This window comes from Delphinapterus leucas, chromosome 2, assembly GCF_059928025.1.
Source record: "Delphinapterus leucas isolate spDelLeu-1000000601 "Yukka" chromosome 2, BTC_Dleu_Yukka2, whole genome shotgun sequence".
Lineage (NCBI taxonomy): Eukaryota > Metazoa > Chordata > Mammalia > Artiodactyla > Monodontidae > Delphinapterus > Delphinapterus leucas.
The window spans coordinates 116,105,053-116,126,446 of NC_143130.1; the positions used below are offsets into that span (position 1 = coordinate 116,105,053).

The 21,394-nt window shown below is 39.1% G+C and overlaps 1 protein-coding gene across 1 annotated transcript in view; it reads left to right on the forward strand.

Annotated features, from left to right (window-relative positions):
• AKAP6 (A-kinase anchoring protein 6) overlaps positions 1 to 20,241 on the forward strand; it is a 607,123-nt gene extending 586,882 nt beyond the window's left edge. Inside the window, exon 15 of the mRNA XM_089907589.1 lies at positions 3,881 to 20,241. Coding sequence (XP_089763715.1) covers positions 3,881 to 7,261 — 3,381 coding nt within the window. The 3' untranslated portion in view covers positions 7,262 to 20,241. The remainder of the gene's footprint in view (positions 1 to 3,880) is intronic.
• The last annotated feature ends 1,153 nt before the right edge of the window (positions 20,242 to 21,394 follow it).

Below are 21,394 nucleotides of genomic sequence, written 5' to 3' on the forward strand. Positions count from 1 at the left end.
ATTATACTAATATAAATAACCTGCCTCCAAGAATAAAAAATAAAGTAACACCAATTAAGTCCACTTGGTCTTGAGCAGATCTGTAAAGATGTGTGTGTGTGTATGTGTGTGTGTGTGTGTGTGTGTGTGTGTGTGTGTTTGTAATTCTTTATATAGAGCCCTTGGTTTAGGCCAAAATTCTGCACCAGTGAAACAAGTTTGTAAATGAAAGGACTTGGCACAAATGAATTTAATTCAGAATTATCTCTGGAAAGCCAGACTCTCTATTGGAACCTCGTGTACTACTCACCATCCTTTTGGCTTCACAAATATTCTTAGATTTTTTTCTAAATCCATGCTTGATTTATCACTTTATCAAAGAAAGGAACATTTGTGACTTTTTAAAAAGTACCAGACAATTCCTCTAGAGAAAAAACAACAACAAAAAATGCTTAACTAGCTTGAGGATTATTGGCTATTTTGGGCTATCATCAAAGAGAGCATTTGACCAAATAATTTTACAGCCAGTTAACATCACTCTGTACATATGTCTTTTTTTTTTTTCAAAGACAACTTTTTCTGTTATATAAATATTGTAATATCCTTCCTCTTGGAAACTTTTCCTATTTTTTGCCCCCAAGGTATGTTTTATGTTTGAAGTTAAATCTTGAAGAAATGGAGATTTTATTGAAAATATTGACAGAATTTAATTCACGACAGAAAAAAAGTGAATGAGGGCAGAGTGAGTAGCACTTCTTTGATATGTAAAATTTAAAGTCTAAATTGAATGATTTTCTAATGGATCTTGTCAGATATTCCCCGCAGTTGACATAAAAATTTTTTGGAAGTTACAATAAATTTAAGAGATTTATAGGAAGAAAGAATTAAGAAGGGTAAAGGACAATATTACATACAAAAGTTTCAACTTCTCCTATGGAAATTTTCCACTCTCACTACATTATTGAGCAAAAGATTTGTTCTTTTAGATGCTGCCGCAAGTTTTATACGTTTGTAGGCTTGCATTTGTAAAGCCATAAAGGCTTTGGTCAGAAAATGACTGTCATGGAAGGCAAGTCCGAATCACAGGCATCACTTGGGCTAAGCTCCCAGCGCACATCCAGATGGCAAGGTTCCTGCAGCTAGTGTAAGCCCCGCGGTTTGGGACTCTCACGGAAAATCTGTGCTTCTAAATGTTAAAGTCAACCAGAAAGTTACAGAGAGAACTCCTTTGAAAGACGAGTTCAATTATTTATTAGCATTCTCAGAGTACAGTGTCTCCAAGATAGTATTTGAAATTAATATACTATTTGATTAGACTGATTGATTGTTTCTACAGCTGAAGATTTTAACATTCATTAGCCATACTAACTGGTCGTTAGTACTTCCTTTATCAGCAAGCAAAGAATAAACAGAAATTCTAATAAAAATTCATCACGGTGAACATACTCCATACCTAAGTGAGCGTGGTGACGGCCAGTGTACTAGATTAACTGCTGTAACGTTGGCAGGGAATATTGTGTTATAACATTTAAGAATATCCCTTAATTAATGTTTACTTTGTATCTGGACTCTTTTAAACTTAAGTAAGCTATACAGATAATCTCTTACATAACCAGTATAATAAAGTGCTAATGGTTTGTTTTTTTGTTTTTTGCGGTACGCGGGCCTCTCCCGTTGCGGAGCACGGGCTCCGGACGCGCAGGCTCAGCGGCCATGGCTCACGGGCCCCGCCGCTGCACGGCATGTGGGATCTGCCCGGACCGGGGCACAAACCCGCGTCCCCTGCATCGGCAGGCAGACTCTCAACCACTGCGCCACCAGGGAAGCCCGCTAATGGTTATTTTATACTGAATGTGTTTGTGTGGTATCCTTCAACTATTAGTTTCCGGAAGGACTGAGGACTTCTTAGGAAAGTTCTGTGAATGTGCTGCTGGTAAAGCCTTTTTCCCACTCCTGAGGAAGAAAAGCATCATGGCCTGTTTTTCAACCAGACTGTTAAAATAATTCTGAATTGTAATGCAAATATGCTCACCTGTTAATACTGTGGGACACCTCTCTCTACCTACCATGTCATGAATCCCTTGTGGTTTTTATAATTTTTAAAAAATTTATTTATTTTATTTATTTATTTTTGGCTGCGTTGGGTCTTTGTTGCTGCGCGCAGGCTTTCTCTAGTTGTGGTGAGCGGGGGCCACCCTTCATTGTGGTGCGCGGGCTTCAGTAGTTGTGGCACACGGGCTCTAGAGCACAGGCTCAGTAGTTGTGGCACACGGGCTTAGTTGCTCTGCAGCATGTGGGATCTTCCCGGACCAGGGCTCAAACCCGTGTTCCCCACACCGGCAGGCAGATTCTCAACCACTGAGCCACGAGGGAAGCCCTCCCTTGTGATTTTAAGAGCAAATTGAAAGGAATGATGAGAAGGGTTCTCCCTTCATGAATTAAGGCCACTCTAGAGCAATTCTCCATATGCACTGAGAATTATAGCTGCTTTATACTGACTGCTTCCTCAGCCCTTCACAAGCATTAGCCCATTTAGTACTCAGAATTATCTCCAAAGATAGATAATGCTCACCCCCTTGAAAAAGTGACGTGAGGAGACTGCTGCTTGGAAAGGTTAAGCAACTTGCCCAAGGCCATGCAGCTGGTTAGCAGCAGGTCAGCACTTCAGCCGCTCTGCATCGTTCTAGAATCCTGTTCGTCCACCTGGTTACCCTGCATAAGCATAAGCTGAACCGCAGGGTTCTGTTTGAGTTTCTGTTTGTGGGTGAGCCTGTCAGGGCCTGCAGTACCTGTATCACCTCTCTTGGCTCTAGCATGAATCCAGACAGCTGGCCAGCAAGTAAGGATGGTGGAGGAATACAGAGTCCAGGAGCGCATTCAGCTTCTATGTCCCAGAATGTGTCAGGCTCCACCAAGCAGGGTTAAAATCAAGAAGTCCAAGGAAAGATCAAGGTCCCAACTGTGCAGGCAGAGAGCAGCATAAGAGAATCTGGGCTCCTTCATCCCTGGAGTCAGGAAGTCCTCAGATAGTTGTTATTGTAGGGCTGCAGGTGGGCTGGAGCGGGAGGTTAGTGCCTGTTAGAAATAAGGAGGCAATAGTGAGAGAAGTTAACAAGGATCAAAGTGGAATCTCTGTCATAGAGAGGGACTGGGGAAGAGAGGGACTGAGAGAACTGTGATTAAGAAGCTGCCCTGCAGCACTGGGGCCCGAGACGCAAGGTCCAGAAAGATGTAGGTACGGAAACCAGTCGGAGGTTGCTCATCTTGGGTCTGATTGGGAACAGAGCCAAATTCTGAAGAAGAAGAATGCTGAAAGGGAAGACAGTGGAAAAGATAGACACGTGAGAGCCTCTGGCCTGTGAATGGCTCTACAGGTAGACACAACTCTATTCTCTTTTCCCAGGCAGAAGCTGCTTCAAGTGGAGAACCCAGGAATAGAAGCAGGAGGGGGTTCACCATATGTGGCTGCAGATAGTACTCCATTATGAACTCCAGAACTGAGATAATATCAGAGTGAATATTCCCTAAAAGATGTCATAAGCTATACCCTTTTTACCTTTATTTACCTGACAGTTTTATCTTCACCCAATCCAAGGTTAAAAATGTATTGATAGAAGAATCAATGGGAAATGGCTAATTCCATATATTACAATTTGACTGTAATAATCTTACATTTTAATCTATGCTACTGCCCTCAGTGAGAAATTACTATTGATGGAAAAGCATTTTTCAATAATTTTGGATGTTATTCCAGAGAGGAGTAGAGCTGATAATTAGGCTATCTTTCAAATTCATGCTTGGGGCAAATTTCTTTCCTGACTCTTCCAAGAGATTTTGAATGGATAAAATTTTCATGCTTGTGTTCCCTAATTCTTGTTTTTTTTCCGCTTCTCCTACACAGGAGACTTTGAATGTGATTGATCCTGGCTTGATGGACCTAAATGGGACAAGTGAGGATGCCCTGGAATGGGATGAAACTGACATAAGTAACAAGTTAATTAGTTTGAATGAAGAATCGAATGACCTTGATCAAGAATCCCAACCTGTCTTGCCTTCCTTAAAGCTTGAAGAGACAGGTAGTGAGGACCCTGGTTATGAAGAAGAGGCAGGTGACCACGGGGCATCTCAGTGTACATCGAGTATCACTGCCCCGTCCAGTCCACACATTTACCAAGTATACAGCCTCCACAATGTTGAGCTCTATGAAGACAACCACATCCCATTCCTGAAAAACAGTCCGACCTTCACTAGCATGACACAGTCTAGTGTTTTAACTAAGAGTCTCAGTAAAGACTCTTCATTTTCATCTGCCAAATCTTTGCCGGATCTTCTAGGGGGTTCCAATTTGGTGAAGCCCTGCCCATGCCACGGAGGAGACGTGAGTCAGAATTCAGGCAGTGAGAGTGGAATTGTCAGTGAAGGAGACACTGAAACCACTACCAACTCTGAAATGTGCTTGCACAATGTGGTGGATGGGTCCCCAAGTAACCCTGAAACTGAACATCTGGACCCACAAATGGGAGATGCAGTTAACGTGTTAAAGCAAAAGTTTAAAGATGAGGAGGAACAAATTCAGCTCCCAAATAGCTCTCAGTTATCCATTTCACCAGTCGGTTGTGTAAATGGAAAAGTTGGAGATTTAAACAGTGTTACCAAACATACCCCTGATTGTTTGGGAGAAGAATTACAAGGAAAACATGATGTGTTTACATTTTATGATTACTCATACCTCCAAGGCTCAAAACTCAAATTACCAATGATAATGAAACAGTCACAAAGTGAAAAAGCACATGTGGAGGATCCCCTGCTTCATGGTTTTTATTTTGATAAAAAATCCTGCAAATCTAAACATCAGGCTACAGAGTTACAACCAGATGCACCTCCCCATGAAAGGATTTTGGCAAGTGCATCTCATGAAATGGATCGCAATTCATATAAAAGTGGTGATGTAGAGAAGACCTTCAGTGGCATGCAGAATGCCAAACAGCTCTCCCTTTTATCTCATAGTTCCTCTATTGAGTCTCTTTCTCCAGGGGGTGATTTATTCGCATTGGGCATCTTTAAAAATGGCAGTGACAGCCTCCAGCGAAGCACTTCTTTAGAAAGTTGGTTGACATCCTATAAAAGCAATGAAGATCTTTTTAGCTGTCACAGCTCTGGGGACATAAGCGTGAGCAGTGGCTCAGTTGGTGAACTGAGTAAAAGAACATTAGATCTCCTGAATCGTTTGGAGAATATCCAGAGCCCTTCGGAGCAAAAGATAAAGCGAAGTGTTTCCGATATCACTCTTCAAAGCTGTTCCCAAAAGATGTCTTTTCCTGGCCAACTGTCATTGGACATAGCATCTTCTATCAATGAAGACTCGCCAGCATCTCTTACAGAACTTAGCAGCAGTGATGAGCTCTCTCTTTGCTCAGAGGATATTGTGTTACACAAGAACAAGATCCCGGAATCAAATGCATCATTCAGGAAGCGCCTGCCTCGTTCAGTGGCTGATGAAAGTGATGTCAATGTCAGCATGATCGTGAATGTCTCTTGCACCTCTGCCTGCACTGATGATGAAGATGACAGTGACCTCCTCTCCAGCTCGACGCTCACCTTGACAGAAGAAGAACTGTGCATCAAAGATGAGGATGACGACTCCAGTATTGCAACAGATGATGAAATTTATGAAGAGTGCAACTTGATGTCAGGGCTGGACTATATAAAGAATGAGCTGCAGACCTGGATTAGACCGAAGTTTTCCTTGACAAGAGATAAGAGAAGGTGTAATCTCAGTGATGAAATAAAGGGCAGTAAGGATGTAAGTAGTAGTGAGATGAACAATTCCTCTGACACCCTGAACATTGAGGCCCTTCTAAATGGCTCCATAAAACATCTCTCCGAAAATAATGGAAATAGTAAGAATTTACCCCACACCTGTGAGTTAGGGACAAAGGGTGAAAATAAGAAAAATATTTTCGAAGTTAATAAAGATCCATATGTGGCAGACATGGAAAATGGCAATATTGAAAGTATTCCAGAAAAGCAGAAGGACAAACTGAATGAGATTTCAAAGGAATCAGAAAATCTCGGTTCAGCCGGGAAAAGGATTTCAGAGAGTGAGCTGTGTAAGTGCAGAGCATTTATGGATAGCTCAGATGATTCAGATATTGCTGGAAAGGAATTTGTTCCCCAGATGGTTAGACATGTTCCAAAGAGATGTCAAAATCACCACCATTTTGAAAATCAAAGTGCTGCTTCTACTCCCGCTGAGAAGTCTTGTCCAGAACTGCCTTCAGAAACCAGTGTTATCAATAGACAGGACTCTGAGGTACTGAAACCTTCATCTAATGATGCACCAAATATGGCTGGAAAATCTGCTCGTTGCTGCCTAGCACTTGAACAAAGCGAAACAGAGGAAACCGTTTCTATCAGTGACAACGTTTCCTGTTGCAACTGTGACCCAGATGTTTTCCATCAAAAAGATGCCGAAGATTGTTCAGTACACGACTTTGTTAAGGAAATCATTGACATGGCTTCAACAGCCCTAAAATGTAAATCTCAACCTGAAAATGAGGCAGCTGCTCCTACTTCATTAACTCAAATCAAGGAGAAGGTGTTGGAACATTCTCACCGGCCCATCCAGCTGAGAAAGGGGGACTTCTATTCATACTTATCTCTCTCATCTCATGACAGTGATTGCGGGGAGGTCACCAATTACATAGAAGAGAAGAGCAACACTCCACTGCCACCGGACATGACTGACTCTGGCTCAGAAGACAAGGAAGACACCGAATGCTTCTTCGAGGCCTGTGTTGAGGAGGACCCTGCTGAATACCAGTCCTGTTTGTCCAGCGCTCTTCCAAATGAACCTGCAGTTCCCAGTGAAGCTCCAGTGCCACTGCAAGCAGCAGCAGGCTCTTCCAAGTTCAGTGATACTTCTCTCCTCGTCGATGATGCAGACATGATGGCTCTTTCAGGTCCTCCCCCTCCAAAGAGAGGTGATGTAGGAAAGGAAGTGGATGGTTTACCCCAAGCTTCTAATGTCTATGGAGAAAGCTCAGAGTTAACTACTCCTTCAAGGCTGAGCGGTGCAAAGGAGAGTTCAGAAAACTCAGGTGAGTCTGGAAGGCCAGAAGAACATGATGCTTCTTCAGCCCAGTCTAGAGTTCCTGGATTCTCCTCGAAGGCAAAGCAGCCAAAAGACACGGCTGCATTGCATCCCAACCCCAAAACTTTAACCTGTGAAGAAAATCTTCTGAACCTTCATGAAGAACGACATAGAAATATGCATAGGTAGAATGTAACCCTCTCCAAGCATGAAAATCATCTCATTGAAAGGTGCGTATAGTCCTCATGTTTTTATATATATATATATATATATATATATGATATATTTTAACATATATTTAATATATACATACTTAAAATGTGAATTTTAGTCAACAAAGCTATGATAGGAGAAAAGACTAGTCAGGATAGCTGTTCATGGCAGATATTTACCTGAATAAGACATTTAGATGAAAGAAATACTCCCAACAATGCAAGTAACTATGAAGCAAAAGGGGGAGAAAACAGTCACAATTGACATTTTTAGCAACATTACCTTTATTACATCGTTATGGCAAGAAGAATAAAAAATTTGAGGAGGTAGTCAAATAATGTAGGGCCTCAAATTCTTCCATTAAGGGAGGAAAAAAGGTTCTGAAAATTGCAATTATACCCTCTGATCAGAATGCATGCACAGTGACAGTGCTCCCCGCTTCAGCTTCTGTGCACAGAGATGCCCGCTTCCTTCAGTGCCTGGAGATGAACAACGATTCGGTTAAAGGCTGCATCTCCTGATCTGAGCCTTCCTTTTACGCTTCTGTCTAACGTAACTATCATCACATTTGCTTCCCCGGTGGAAGGCTGTGCTGTCACAGCTCCTAATCAGGACCAAGTCTGAGGATTCAAATAGGAGGGGAAAGCTGATGTTAAAGAAGAGGCTTTTATTTATCCACACAGAGACTGAGAACAGGCTCAGAAAGCAAATGCGGAGAGAATACGTGACAAGTTAATGGTGTTTTGATAAGAACAGAATTTTTGAATTTTGCCTGAAGGTGACAGGCTGATTTCCATCCAATTTTTTTGAGAAAGTCATTCTACTCTTCATGTTTAAGAAGACAGCTATTGATTGATAATTCTGATATGATGATACAGCTCTAAAAGTGACACAAAAATTCTGTTATTTCCCGTTTCTAAGCCCCAATGATGAATATACTTTCTCAATCAAGTTTAAAGAAGAAGATTTCAGTTTTTGAATGTGAGAGTTGTATTTCACCGAAGTGTGAGGTGCTGAATGCTGTCTCCACCCGTACTCCAGAAGCTTAATGCAGTAACCTAAACTCGTGCTATAGGAAATGAATTACAGAAGCAATCTACCCTAATTTGTTAACTTATTCAAATAACAGTTATTACACTTAACTATGCTAAAGATTATCTTTTTTGTGGCAGATTGTTTATTTTTTGATGAGCCTAATTACTGATTTTCTAAAAGTAATTTACATTTATTACAAATACATCTTTTAAAATGTGACAGATAAATGTTGTTCCCATAATGTATTATGAAAAAAGTTACTATTTAAAAACACATTATTTAATTTGAAAGATGAATGGCAAACATCATTACTTTTTTTCCTGTAACACCTGTGCCCTCAGCTCATTAAAATGTGTGATTCTGTGTAGAGCTGCTAGAAATGGGGAGTGAGGGGGGGAATCTATACCATATATATACCCTAAAAATAAACTCAGTATGCAAAATTGAAGAAAAGCATCCTACTTACTAATATAGCTCAACTAATCTTCTGTGTTTCAGACTCTATTTACAATTGGTTGCAAGGGAGAACAAAAGTAGGAGAGAGAGAAATGTATTTTCTGTGAAACATGTCCACCCTATAACCACATTCTCTATCAGTATGCTGTAAAACTGACCATTAAGGAAGAACAACTGCGATTCCATAAGCTGCTTCAAAACAAGTTCTATTAGAACCAATTGTACCACCGGCTCTGCTAACCTCCGCAAAAGGGCCGGTAGAGCCTGGCTGATTTCTGTTTTCTGAAAGGGGATCAAGGCTTGAAAGCAACACCACTCTGAGCACGACATCATGTGACTGTGACCCTCAAGTCACCAGTCATGCTGAGATCTGGTCTCAAGAAGCTCTGGCACTGGAGAAGCCTATGGGGTGCACTCCTCCCTTTTAGATGCTCCGGGGATTTCTTCTCTCCCCTACACAGATATAGAATTGGAATGAAATGTAATGACTCACAGCTCCATCTTTAGACTCAGGGATGGGAATATGCTGATGGATCTGTGTAATCCTCACATTTTACAGGCATGCACAGTGTAAAACTATAAGCCAGCCCACTTTCCATTTAGCAATATTTTGTGGGACCCTGTGGTTCAATGCCTGGCTGATCTCAGGCAATAGGAGAAGCAGCCTGATTTTACTTCTGCAGAACTCACATCGCCCCCCAGTGACTTGTTATCAGCCTAAGGCCATTTAGGTAGCCATATTTACTGGGCCTATTCAGTTTTTCCAGTATCATGTAGAGAAACATCTGGATGCCTAAACTTTTCACCAGTCATTAACACTGGGCACCTGGTGTAAATATTTACCTATTGTTAAAATACTACCAACCAGGACAAGTTATTTTATCTCAAAATGCTGACATGCCTTCTGTGTTAAATGTCAGGAATACATAGTAAAATTATTTGGTAAATAAGAGGTTTCATGTCTATAAAAGCTTGACTGTTGTCATTGTTCTTCCTATAAGAAAAAGCTCTACTTTTTTAAGCCATTTGAAAACCATCAGTTGGGGTGCTCTTTTTATCAGGAAAATAACGTTCACCGAATTCAGTTTGCTTTTTTTCCCCAGAAATAAGTTCTCAGATGATGAAATTATTGTAATGCCTTCTAGAAGAGCTATAACTTAGAACAGCAGTTACAGTCTGCAACAGTAACAAACTTTTTTTTCAAAATTTTTGGAACACGTTTTTCATTTACTGTGTTCTAATTAAAAACCCACTGAAACTGAGAAATTTCAACACGATCTAACACAGTATGCATTTGCACTGATTTCCGGGTACACTGCTGTGCTTTTCACTATTTTCATATATGTGTCATGTTTCTACAAAAATAGAGAGGTCAGTTACAGCAAATCACATCAAAGGAAAGGTAACTGGATACATCCAGATATTTCTGCCTGATTTTGGGGAAGCATATAATGTTTTTCTGGGGAGCCTCCTAGGACCTGCCTGAGAGGTATACTTTGCACTCATCTTTTTGCTGTATTCTGATAGTTATTTCTTCATAATCCTCATCGTAAGCCTCTGAGCTTTGGTGAATGATTTAACCGTAAACTTCAGGCTGGATGAATCCTGCAGTACAAAAATTGAACTCACCATGTTCAGCCAGTGTACACGCTGTTTTTCCTTGCGGTTTGCTCTGCTCTTCGGGCTTGTTTTAGTGTGTGGGGGTACTGTATTTACTTAGGATGTATCTATTTCCTTCAGAACTTCTTAGCTCTATTGCCTTTCCTACTTTATTGGTCTGCAAAGAGTTGGCCTATAGATTTTAGATTTTAGGCAATCACTTGTATTCGTACATGCTCAAGTATACACATACACAGTGAAAAGTGCTGCCGCTCAGTTTTTACAAACTCGGAAAGCTGTAAAAGCAAACGTTTCTCATGTACACAACACATTCTTATTCTATTAGTTGGATTGACATTAAGTGTTTAACGTGACCCAAAGCTGACCAAGCAAGTTTAAGAAACTACTCTTGGTGAAAGAGTATTAATTTTTCACTAAACAACATAGGTGTAATCTTAGCATATTTACCTTTAAAATCACTTTAATAAATCAAGGTCTTGGTGGATGTGAAGTGTTTTCTAATTATCTAGCACTTCTGAATAATGAGCCCTGCCATGCCAAATAACAAAGATTTTATTGGGCATCACCCATCTCTCTCTCTCTCTCACACACACACACACACACGGGCACACACACACGTGGGCACACACACACATGGGCACACACGCGTGCACACACACACACACACACGCACAGCCCAGATCTTTGTCTCAGCCAGTTTGTCCTGCCCCTTTCCACGTGGGCCAAGTTGAAAGTCTTGATTATGCAGAGGAATTTAAATACCATCATTTAGTGAGACCGTATTTGCCTCACCTAAGGATTTCCTACTCAGTGGCCAGATTTCAAATGAGTCGTGTCCTCAGCATTTGAACAATGCACCATGCTTTCTTGAGTTACTGCGTTATTTTACTGTACCAAATTTCGTCCCATCTGTTCCTGTCTGTCTCCCTGTTTTTGATAATTTGCCTTCTCTCCCCAACATCCTGTGGCTCCAGCCAAACCACATTTGCTCAAGTTTTTCTGGCTCTTAAACGGGTTGCAAGATTATAGAGAAAGAGAGAGCAAGACAGAAAGAATGAGAACATTTACTTCTAGAAGGACAGTAAAGCAACCTGACATCAGACATCAGACTTCAGAACTCAGTTTAAACCCATACAAGCAAAAGCCTTGCTATATTTGAAAGCTGGTCAGAGGACCTAACGTAATTGTACCCTGCATTGCCTAAACCTGGAATTTAATTGTTCCTCACACTCGACAGGTTGCTTTTAGCTACTCAGAAATATGAAGAACCAATTGAGTTTGTAACAAATTTGTATCTGAGCCATCAGATGTACAGAAATAATTGAATCATTCTCATTTGCACAATGCTGTCTGTGCTTTAAATGAAATGCATTCCTATTTGAGCTAGAAGCCCCAGTTGAATCCTTTTATAGGCAAGAGACTGAAGCATTTGGGATTATCACAGTTATGAATATTTCCGCATTATAAAATAATGGAATTGTTCAATTCCACTGTCACACATATAGTGATTGAAGGAAAGGTTAAACCCGAGGGTCAAGGCTCCCAGTTTGTGAATCACTGTTGATACTTTTCTGCATCACTTGGCATTGGCAGCCTCACATATTCATATTGATTTGAGGCTTCTTGAGTGTTCAAAACTGAGTTCACAAGCAAAAGAATAGGTGAGATCCAGAGAAAAGATCAAACTTGATGATTTTTCTTTTCTTTAAAACTATGTCTTTTTAAAATATATATATGTTTTTCACATTGATTCTGAAACATTTGGGCTTTTAAAATCACTATATTTTATGTATCCTTTTATTTCAGAACATTAGCAAGTAGTTCTAAATGGCAGCCTTCATTGTTCTTCAAAGGGGCTCAGTTTTGCAAATGAAACAGACACTTCTGAAATCTTTTCTTGTCACTTTTGTGTTTCTTGTAGGTAAGCCTGGCTGCAACTCAGGGGTGGCCTCATATTTCCGCCCTGGGCTGGTCTCTGGTTCCATCGTGTCACTGCCATTTGTTACATTGACCTCTCCCAAGATGAATCTTTCTTCCGAATGCGGTTGTCCACATGAGCCTTGTGATCTGGATGTGTGCACTGGTTCTCTTTAGGTGGTTGTCTTTGAAGTTCAGCAAAGCTGCTTGTTCTCCCATGGATTCCTGTCCCAAGCTACCTCTACCGGCCCCACCTCTCCAGAGAGACTTTTCAGTTTGCCTTCTCCCCTCCCCATCTACTCTCTAAAATTCTGGAGTTCACCAAATTGATGGTCCATTAAATTCACCTGTCTGGAATGACCCCCCCCCCCCCCCGCGCTGGTACTTGACCAATTTCACATTTCAGTCTGGATTTTTTTATGGTATGATGCCTATGTTCATGGAAAGAGGTTTACGTAAAAGGCCAACATTTGATTTGATTGCAGCATAGGGAAGAAACACTGGCCCTTCTTTCAAAATTAAGCAACTTTTAAAAGCGCCATTTTATTTATTTCCTTTTAAAAATAATAATCTATGCAGCACTTCAGGAAACAACTATATGGTGTTGTATATTATAAACTGGTGACATTCTACTATTAAATTATGTACAACATTTTTGTTTTTTATGCTTCTTGAGGTGGCAATGAGAAAAAAGTTTTTTAAAAAAGTGTGCCTTGCTGTATTTCTTATACCATTTATTAAAAAGCTGCTTTCACGGTAAAATTATGTTGGTTTGAAAGGAGGAAATAGCAAGGTTAAGATGTGTGAATAATTTCTGTATATATGTATAACCAAGTACAAACACTGATGTATAATGACAGTATAAAATGCTTTCATTTTTGTGATGTCTAGTGATGTGGAAAATATAAGCCTTAAATCCATTAGATTGCATGGTAATTAAAATTGGCATAATAAACATAGTTTATTGGGGGAAAAGGAAAATTAGTGATCTCTTCTACCTGTGTTCTTTACCAAATTATTGCATCTGGTTCTGGAAAAATGTGACATGTAGCAGCTTCCAAAATATCCATATTGTATAAGAGACTTAAAATTACTTAAACTACACATGAGGCTGTCACAATTTCCAAAATCTTTCTGGTAACTATAAAGATCTTGGAATGCAAATGATTAAATGCTGGTTCCCCTAAACCAATAAAAATTTATCCTAGATATTTTATTTCTACTTATCATTAATGGTTTAGTGTTGGGTTTCAGGATACCTAGCATATCTTGTATTTATTTTATATAATTATTTTGAATGGGTTTGATGGAAAGATGGTAGAGAAGTATAAAAAAGTTGATTATTTTTTGATTTAGACTATAAATTTCAGGTGTATTTATTTTGTGTAAAAGAAATTAGCTAAGAAATATTCCATTTAGTCTTTATTGCTCTTGTTAAATGTAGTTTTGAATTTATATCCTAATACCTACTAAAGTGCCTGACACATAGTAGGTACTGAATAAACATTTGCTGAATTGAAGTATTGAATTAGGTAATATGGATGATATTTATCTATTCATTTTGAGAAACCTACACTAAAACACTTATAAACAATTAGAAAAATGATGAAATGCAATATAAAACCATACAATATATAATCAGTTTATATCAAATTTCAAAAAGAAACAATGTAGATTCAGAGAGTCACAGTAATGACAATCATTCATTCAACTGATAATTCATTAACATCTTTTACCTGCAAGGCATTGTTCTAGATGCAGGGGATGCAATGATGAACAAACAAAAGCCCTGCCCTCAGGAGGCTTACCTACATTATGGACGAGGTGAACACACAGTGAGATTCAGTAGTTGTCCTGTACATGAGGAAGAGAAGAAAGCAGTGAAAGAGGCACAAAGACAGAAACAGCGATGAAGGACGAGGAGGAAAAAAAGGGTTAAAAGAGAGCCGGAAGTTTGACAGTAGAAAATAGTGCAGCTTTATTGCAGGGATAGTAGGAGAAACAGTAAATTGTGAGACTTAATGAAAGGTCTTTTAAAATGTTAGGTTGGAGCTTTTGTATGTAATATGCTAAGTAGTAAGGAAACTTTGTATCGTCTTTGTTTTGCACCTGATTTTACTTATTATTAGAACTTTATTAGTACCACACCAAGAACATTTAAAAAATAATAGCCTATAGTTCTGCCACTTAATAACTATTTGTATTGTTATGCCTCTTCTAATCTTTTCCATACATATTTCTAAATTGATGAATCATTCTAGGCTTTTTAATGGGTAGCAATTTGTTCAAAAGGGGTTTTAGGCAGACATCTAGCTGCAGTATTCAACACAGGGGAAAGAGATTAGAGGTAAATGCCTCGTTAGGGGGCAGCTGTAGAAAATAAGCTAGGCTCGAGATTATCACAGAGTACACAGGGTTAGCAGCCAGACCATAGAGAAGGAACAAATCCTGGAGCCTCTGAAATACCTAAGAGCATTCTGGAGCTCCGTTGAGGTACGGTATTACTTTATATGCTGAGACAACCTAAATTTTCCTTGCGTAGTAATTAACAATGCCAAGTTTAAGTCTATTGGTAAAACATTTGAAGAGCAAACTGACCGAGATGTTCTGTTTACCTGTTGTGTGCTCATTGAAGACTTTGAGGTACTGAAAATATGTGTTTTTTAATTATCTGCTTAGTATTGACACCAAATTTGTAGCATGACTTTCCGGTTTATTGAACAGTGCTTTTTCAGGCTGGAAGTGATGGAATAGCCTCACTCCTTCACTCTAGGTAGGCACGACACCCCTGCCCCCCACCAGGCAGCCTTGAAAACTGTCGCACCAACTCTGCCTACGCACTTTCAGTGACAGTGGTTCATTGTCTGTCAAGGCAAGCTGTCCCGCCGTTGGATGCGTCTCTTTGTTAGAAAGTTATTTCTTAGGTTGCTAAAATCTGCATAGTTCTGCTTTCCCCTCGCCTTTAGTTTTACTCAGTGGTCCTAGTTCTGTCCTGATGAGCCACTCAGAGTATTTCTGCTCCTTTCTCCTGGCAACCCCGAAGAGAGAGACCAGTTAGTCATCCTCTCCCAGCTGCTGTGATTTCTGTTCTTCGGTTCCCTCCACCACCCTTCATTTGTCATGATTTTCAGATCCATTTAAACCTGACTGAATGTTAAGAGGCAGTATCCTTGAAACTGAGGAACTGTCTTGCCCATCATACATGTAGAAAAATATCCGGACATTTAAGTGGTAAGTTTTCTCTCAAAATATATCCAAGATATATGTTTATTCTATTATTGTAAATTTCAATAAATAAATAAATAAGTAAATAAATAAGAATTCATTACTTCCTTCAGTGGCCCAGTCCAGTGCCGGAGTCATGTTGAATCCTTTCCTTACGTCAAATCTGAACCTAACCTGTTTCCATATAAAGCAGGGTCCCCCCACTCCATTTATTCATCCAGTCATTCAACAACATTCATTCATTGACTGGCTACGTGTGTGAGGCAATGTGTTTGGCGTTAGAGATACAAAGGCAACTAACACACGGCTTCTGCCTACAAAGGGTTTACAGTTTTTTTGTGAAAGTACCTTTCATGTCCTTGAATAGGGTAATTTCTCCAAATTAAAAGAGGACTCATTTATTTTGTTTCCTATGTTGTTTCCCTACATTTTCAAAAATCTAGTGAGCAAACAATATGCAGAATTACCTGGATTTGACTACTAGAAGTGGTTTTTGTATTTGTAAGTTTTAATTGCAGAAAAAATATATTTCAGATTTCTGGTCACTGAATAAATATGCATTTTATGCAACAACAGAACAATCTAATTTAAGGGCTTTTGAGAAGCTTAGTTTAATAACTTTGTTGTGTTTGATTAGCCCAACTCAGGTTTTACCAATGCTGTAATTTTCCTGGGAACAAATTAGACGAAAATATCAGAACACACTGAAATGATCCAGCTGTTTCTTATAAGTCAGATTGTTTTAATTTCTAAATGGAATTGGTATTATTTTTAGAATTTTAACAAATACTTAATTTTTCAAGTACCATATAATTCTTATCTTTCAAATTTTTCTAACTTGAACCAACTAAATTTACAGCTGTCTCTGTTTTTCTATATATTCTTTGTCCAATTTTTATTTTGAATATTTCCAGGCCTATAAAAGTTGAATGACTAGTACAGTAATATTCGCATCCTCGTCACTCAGATTTATTTAATCCTAATATTTTACCACATTTGTTTCATCTCTACACACACACACACACACACACACACACACTTTTGTGTGATCAAACCATTTGAAATTAAATTGCAGATCTGTAAATGCTGCGGCATGTATCACCTAAGAGCAGGGCATTATTCTACAAGTCCACAACACCGTTCTCCCACCCAAGAAACTTAACATTGATACAATAATACCTGATAATACATACTCAAATGAATTTCTCCAAATGCCCCAATAGTGTCCTTTTACAGTTGTTTTTTTGCTTTAACCCAGGATCCAAGCAAAGGTCACACATTGCTTTTAGTTTTCCTATCTTTTTAATCTTGAACAGTTTCCCTGTGCTTTTATTCTTTCTTTCTTTGGTGGTTCATAACTGACATTTCTGAAGAACCCAGTCCAGTTTTATAGAATGACCCACAGTCTGGATTTTTTCAGTTTTCTCATTCAACTCAGGGTAAAGTTTTTTGTCAAGGAGAGTACATAGGTGATGTTATGTTCAATGGCTACTCTTTATTGAAGGGCGAATGATCCACTGACATTCTTCATGTGTCTGGAAGTTCCCTGCCTACTCTTACAGCTCATGCTTCATTAGGCTAAGACAGGGGTCAGCAAACTACAGTTTGTGAGCTAAATCTGGCCCACTGCCTGTTTGTTTGGCCTATGAGCTAAGAATGGTTTTAAAATTTTTAAATGGTTGAAAAAAATCAAAAGTGTTTCATAACATGTGAAAATTACATGAAATTCAAATTTTAGTGTCCATGAATAAAGTTTTATTGGAACACAGCCACACACATTTGTTTACATATTGTCTATGGCTGCTTTTGCACTATAATTGCAGAATTAAGTAGTTGTGATGGAGACCATATGGCCTGCAAAGCCTAAGATATTTACTATTTGGCCCGTTACAGAAAAAGTTTTCTCATCCCTGGTCTACAGTACCCTAAATTCTGACACCATTTTCTTAGAGGTAGATAGATTTTCATTTGCAAAATCAATGTAAGTTATTAGCACCTGCAATAGTTATTTTTTGCTTTCTAGATTTTATTGAGTTCTCGATTTCAATTTCATGTGTCCTTAGTAAAATGAAGTGTGCTTTGTTTCATAAACTTAAAGATTGTTCTACATCCATAGTTGGTTTAAGGATTTAAATTTGGTTCACTTATTACAGGCTGGGTTTGATTTAAAGGGTTACTCAGTTACAGACTAAGTCATTAAGTTCAATCAAAACCATCAGGAAAATTGACACAACCTAAACTCACTTCGATTCACCAGTAAACTGGAATCCCTTTTCTGAATGTTTTTCTAAAGTAGTCCAAAGAAATTTAAAACCAACCCATTTCAGAGTCAGGATTTTCAAATTTATTTTTCAACCCAAACAAAGGTGAAACCATGATCAAAGACTGTTTAAGATACACTTGCATTTCCTAGGGGCTGGTCATAAATAACAATCTGAATTTACTAAGGAAATAATTACTCACCACACACCCTGCTGTGGTCATACGTAACGACACTCTTATTGAATAGATGTTCAAAGGTAACAGTCTTTCTTTACCTTTTTTTTTTAAAGAACATCCATTTTTTATTTTTATTTTTTTATAAATTTATTTATTTATTTTTGGGTGCATGGGGTCTTCATTGCTGCGCTCGGGCTTTCTCTAGTTGTGGCAAGCGAGGGCTACTCTTCCTTGCGCTGCGCGGGCTTCTCATTGCAGTGGCTTCTCTTGTTGTGGAGCACAGGCTCTAGGCACGTGGGCTTCAGTAGTTGTGGCACGTGGGCTCAGTAGTTGTGGCTCACGGGCTCTAGAGCGCAGGCTCGGTAGTTGTGGTACACGGGTTTAGTTGCTCCACGGCATGTGGGATCTTCCTGGACCAGGGCTCGAACCCGTGTCCCCTACATTGGCAGGTGGATTCTTAACCACTGCGCCACCAGGGAAGTCCCTTTACTTTTTTTCTTAATTCACTTTTGACAGCACTGCCATCTCCCACTGCCATCTACCTAGAGAGGGGACACTCAAAGACAGTGGTCTTTTAGCCACTTTCTCTTTCTTAAAAAGCAGCCACTGCCTTGCATATAGCAACAGCCTCTTAATTTGAGACTTGTCATGTATTTGCATTTCCAGAGTAAAATAACAAGTGACAGATGCAAGTCAGGCCCACAATGTTAAGGTTTCTCTGGCCAAGGCCTTTTGGCCAATGCCTCGAGACCATTCTGATCCTTGACTAATGGGCCCTCACCAAAGCAGAAAACATGAGGACTGTTTGTACTTGTGTTTTGAAGTAAGCCAGGGCATGCGACTTCAAAGCAACTTTTCTCAGTCTCTCTTCTGTTGCAACACACACAACATGGAAGGTGTTCCCACGTGTGAGACACTTCCAACTTTTGCCAAGCATTGATTAGCAACTTCCAGTCAGGAAAGGCCGTGCCCCCTTCTCCCCAACTCATGAAGGGGACCTTAATGCAGCTGAGTGGGGTGACATTAGTCTATGTATAGCTAATTCTTTGAAGACAATCTAATTCATACTTAAACAAAAAGTGATTCCTAAATATTGGTACTTTGTTATTGGTTACAAATCCCTTGTGACGTCATGTTTACGAACCACTGATACGGAGGCTTGCACTCTCTTGCTTGAAAGGAAGTGCCCCCAAACCTGGGAAAGGACTTCCAAAGAACAAGAGAATCAACGCCCCTGTGTGTGGATGTACAGCCCCAGATGCTCCGCAGCCACAAAGAACTTGTGCTTTCTGGTGAGTCCGTTCTTCAAAAAATGTGAATTTAAGAGAAGTAGATGTAAAATGCAACAAAACTTGGCCTCAAACTTACATTGGTGAAATGGCTCATTTTGATGATTTAGCCTAAGTAACTTCACTCCTTGTTAACTACAGAGGCATAAGATATGGAACATCAAGATTTTCCAGATGCTCACAAAACATTTTGTGTCTCTACTACATAAGCTGCCATGTTCATCAACTTTATAGACTGTGGCATTGTTCTTTTTCCTTCTTGACCTATTTTATGTGGGAAATTTGGACTAGTATCACCAGATGTAAAATTTGGTATTTTTTCCACACCACCAAGACACATAATAATGGATTTTATTAATTTAATAAAAAGTATTACTAATTAATTACATGATTTAATAACAACTATACTAAAGTTATTAAAACATTTATTTGTCCTTGCACTTAACCTTCCATTAAAAAAAAAAATCCCACCTCCCTGTAAAAAAATGGGCCATTACTGGCATAAAACAAATATTATTCCGCAAAATTTATCCAAGGACTAAAATGATTAGGAACATTAGGTTTAGGAACATAATGCATTAGGAACATAAAAATGCATAAGATCCTCTTTAAATCCCTATATTCCCTAACCACTGGTTTATAAAAAAATACTCTAAGGTTTATAGAATTAGTCTGGTTCTATTAGTTGATCAAGTTACTTTCACTGTCAGCAATTCAAAACAAATAATTCCCTCTGTGTGTGCATGTTTGCTTGCTTGCAAGTATGTTTCATTTATTTTAAAGTGTCTTTTTATATAGAAATCCAAGTTGCTGAATTTTATCTTGTCCTTAAAATGGTGTGAAAATCAAATCAGTCTTCATATAGGTTCTCTCATCCTTGCCAATCTCAAATGACTGATGATACAGCAAGCTTTTGTAAAATACGAGCTCCTTAACTTTTCAGAAACAGGTCCTTTTTAACATGTATACCATTTGCCCCTCTTCTAGTACTTTGTTCAGTGTTCTAAGTTTAGGATTATTCTCTTATAATATACTAATGATACAAACTATATGGAAAAATATTTTACAGAATGTAAAATTACTAATTATTTAAAGGCTAAGTGGCATTGTTCAACGTGAATGAAATATTTAATTGCTATATTTAAAAAATAAAAGATTACAGATTCTGATTGGTTCAGAATGATTGAACATCAGAATATTCTTCTTCTTAACTTAAGGGTCTGATTTTTTAAGTTATGTATGACTTCCTGGCAACTTAACCATTTTTTTAAAAAAATGTAACCTTTGATGATTCAGCAGCATAATGATTACCAATTATTGTCCAGTATGGTAAATGTGTAAATTATAGGAAATCAGACTAAGTCAGTAAACACACTCTGGATATTATTTTTTAAATCAATCTAAATAATAACCAAATAAATCATTATTACTTGAGTGCCCACTATGTGCCAGGCACTGTGCTAATTTTATGCCTGTTTTACAATAAGGAAATTGAGGACTGGAGAGGTAGGTGAGGGGCTGTACCCTGCAGACCTGCAAGCCCTGTACTTGCCCAACCTCAAGACCAAGGGAAGAGCCCGGCGTCAGTGACAGAGACATAAATGGTTTAATGGATGGGGGAGCTTACACATCTAAAGCAAAATCCTGTAGCAACACCCCACTGCGTGCAGCAGGCGGTGGGCAGGATATGGCAGTAATCTTCACTACCAGGGGAAGAGGGAGAGTACCAGTTATAGGGAGAAATGACATCAAGTTGGCCCATCGGTTGCCAGGGAAACCCCAGAGGGGCGCACCCCTCACAGCCCCTTTGATAAACCAACATAGTGGAGATAGTCCTGATCTAAAAATTAGAATAATTGCTAGCTGGGGCCAAGGGCAAGTACACAGGCATTTCCTGATTAGGCTCTACGATTGAGAAGGAAGGTCAGTCAGGTGAGTAAGGTATAGGTGAGGCAGTGACTGGTCGAGCAGGGGATGTACAGAGAGCAAAGAGAACGGCCACCTTGGGTGTCCTGACCATACAGCAGGCTAGTTATTACTTGTTTCCTTTTCATAAAAGCAGAGTGTGTGTGGAGGAAAAAAGCTGTTTCAGAAACTCATTTCCCATCTAGATAAATAAGGATTTATT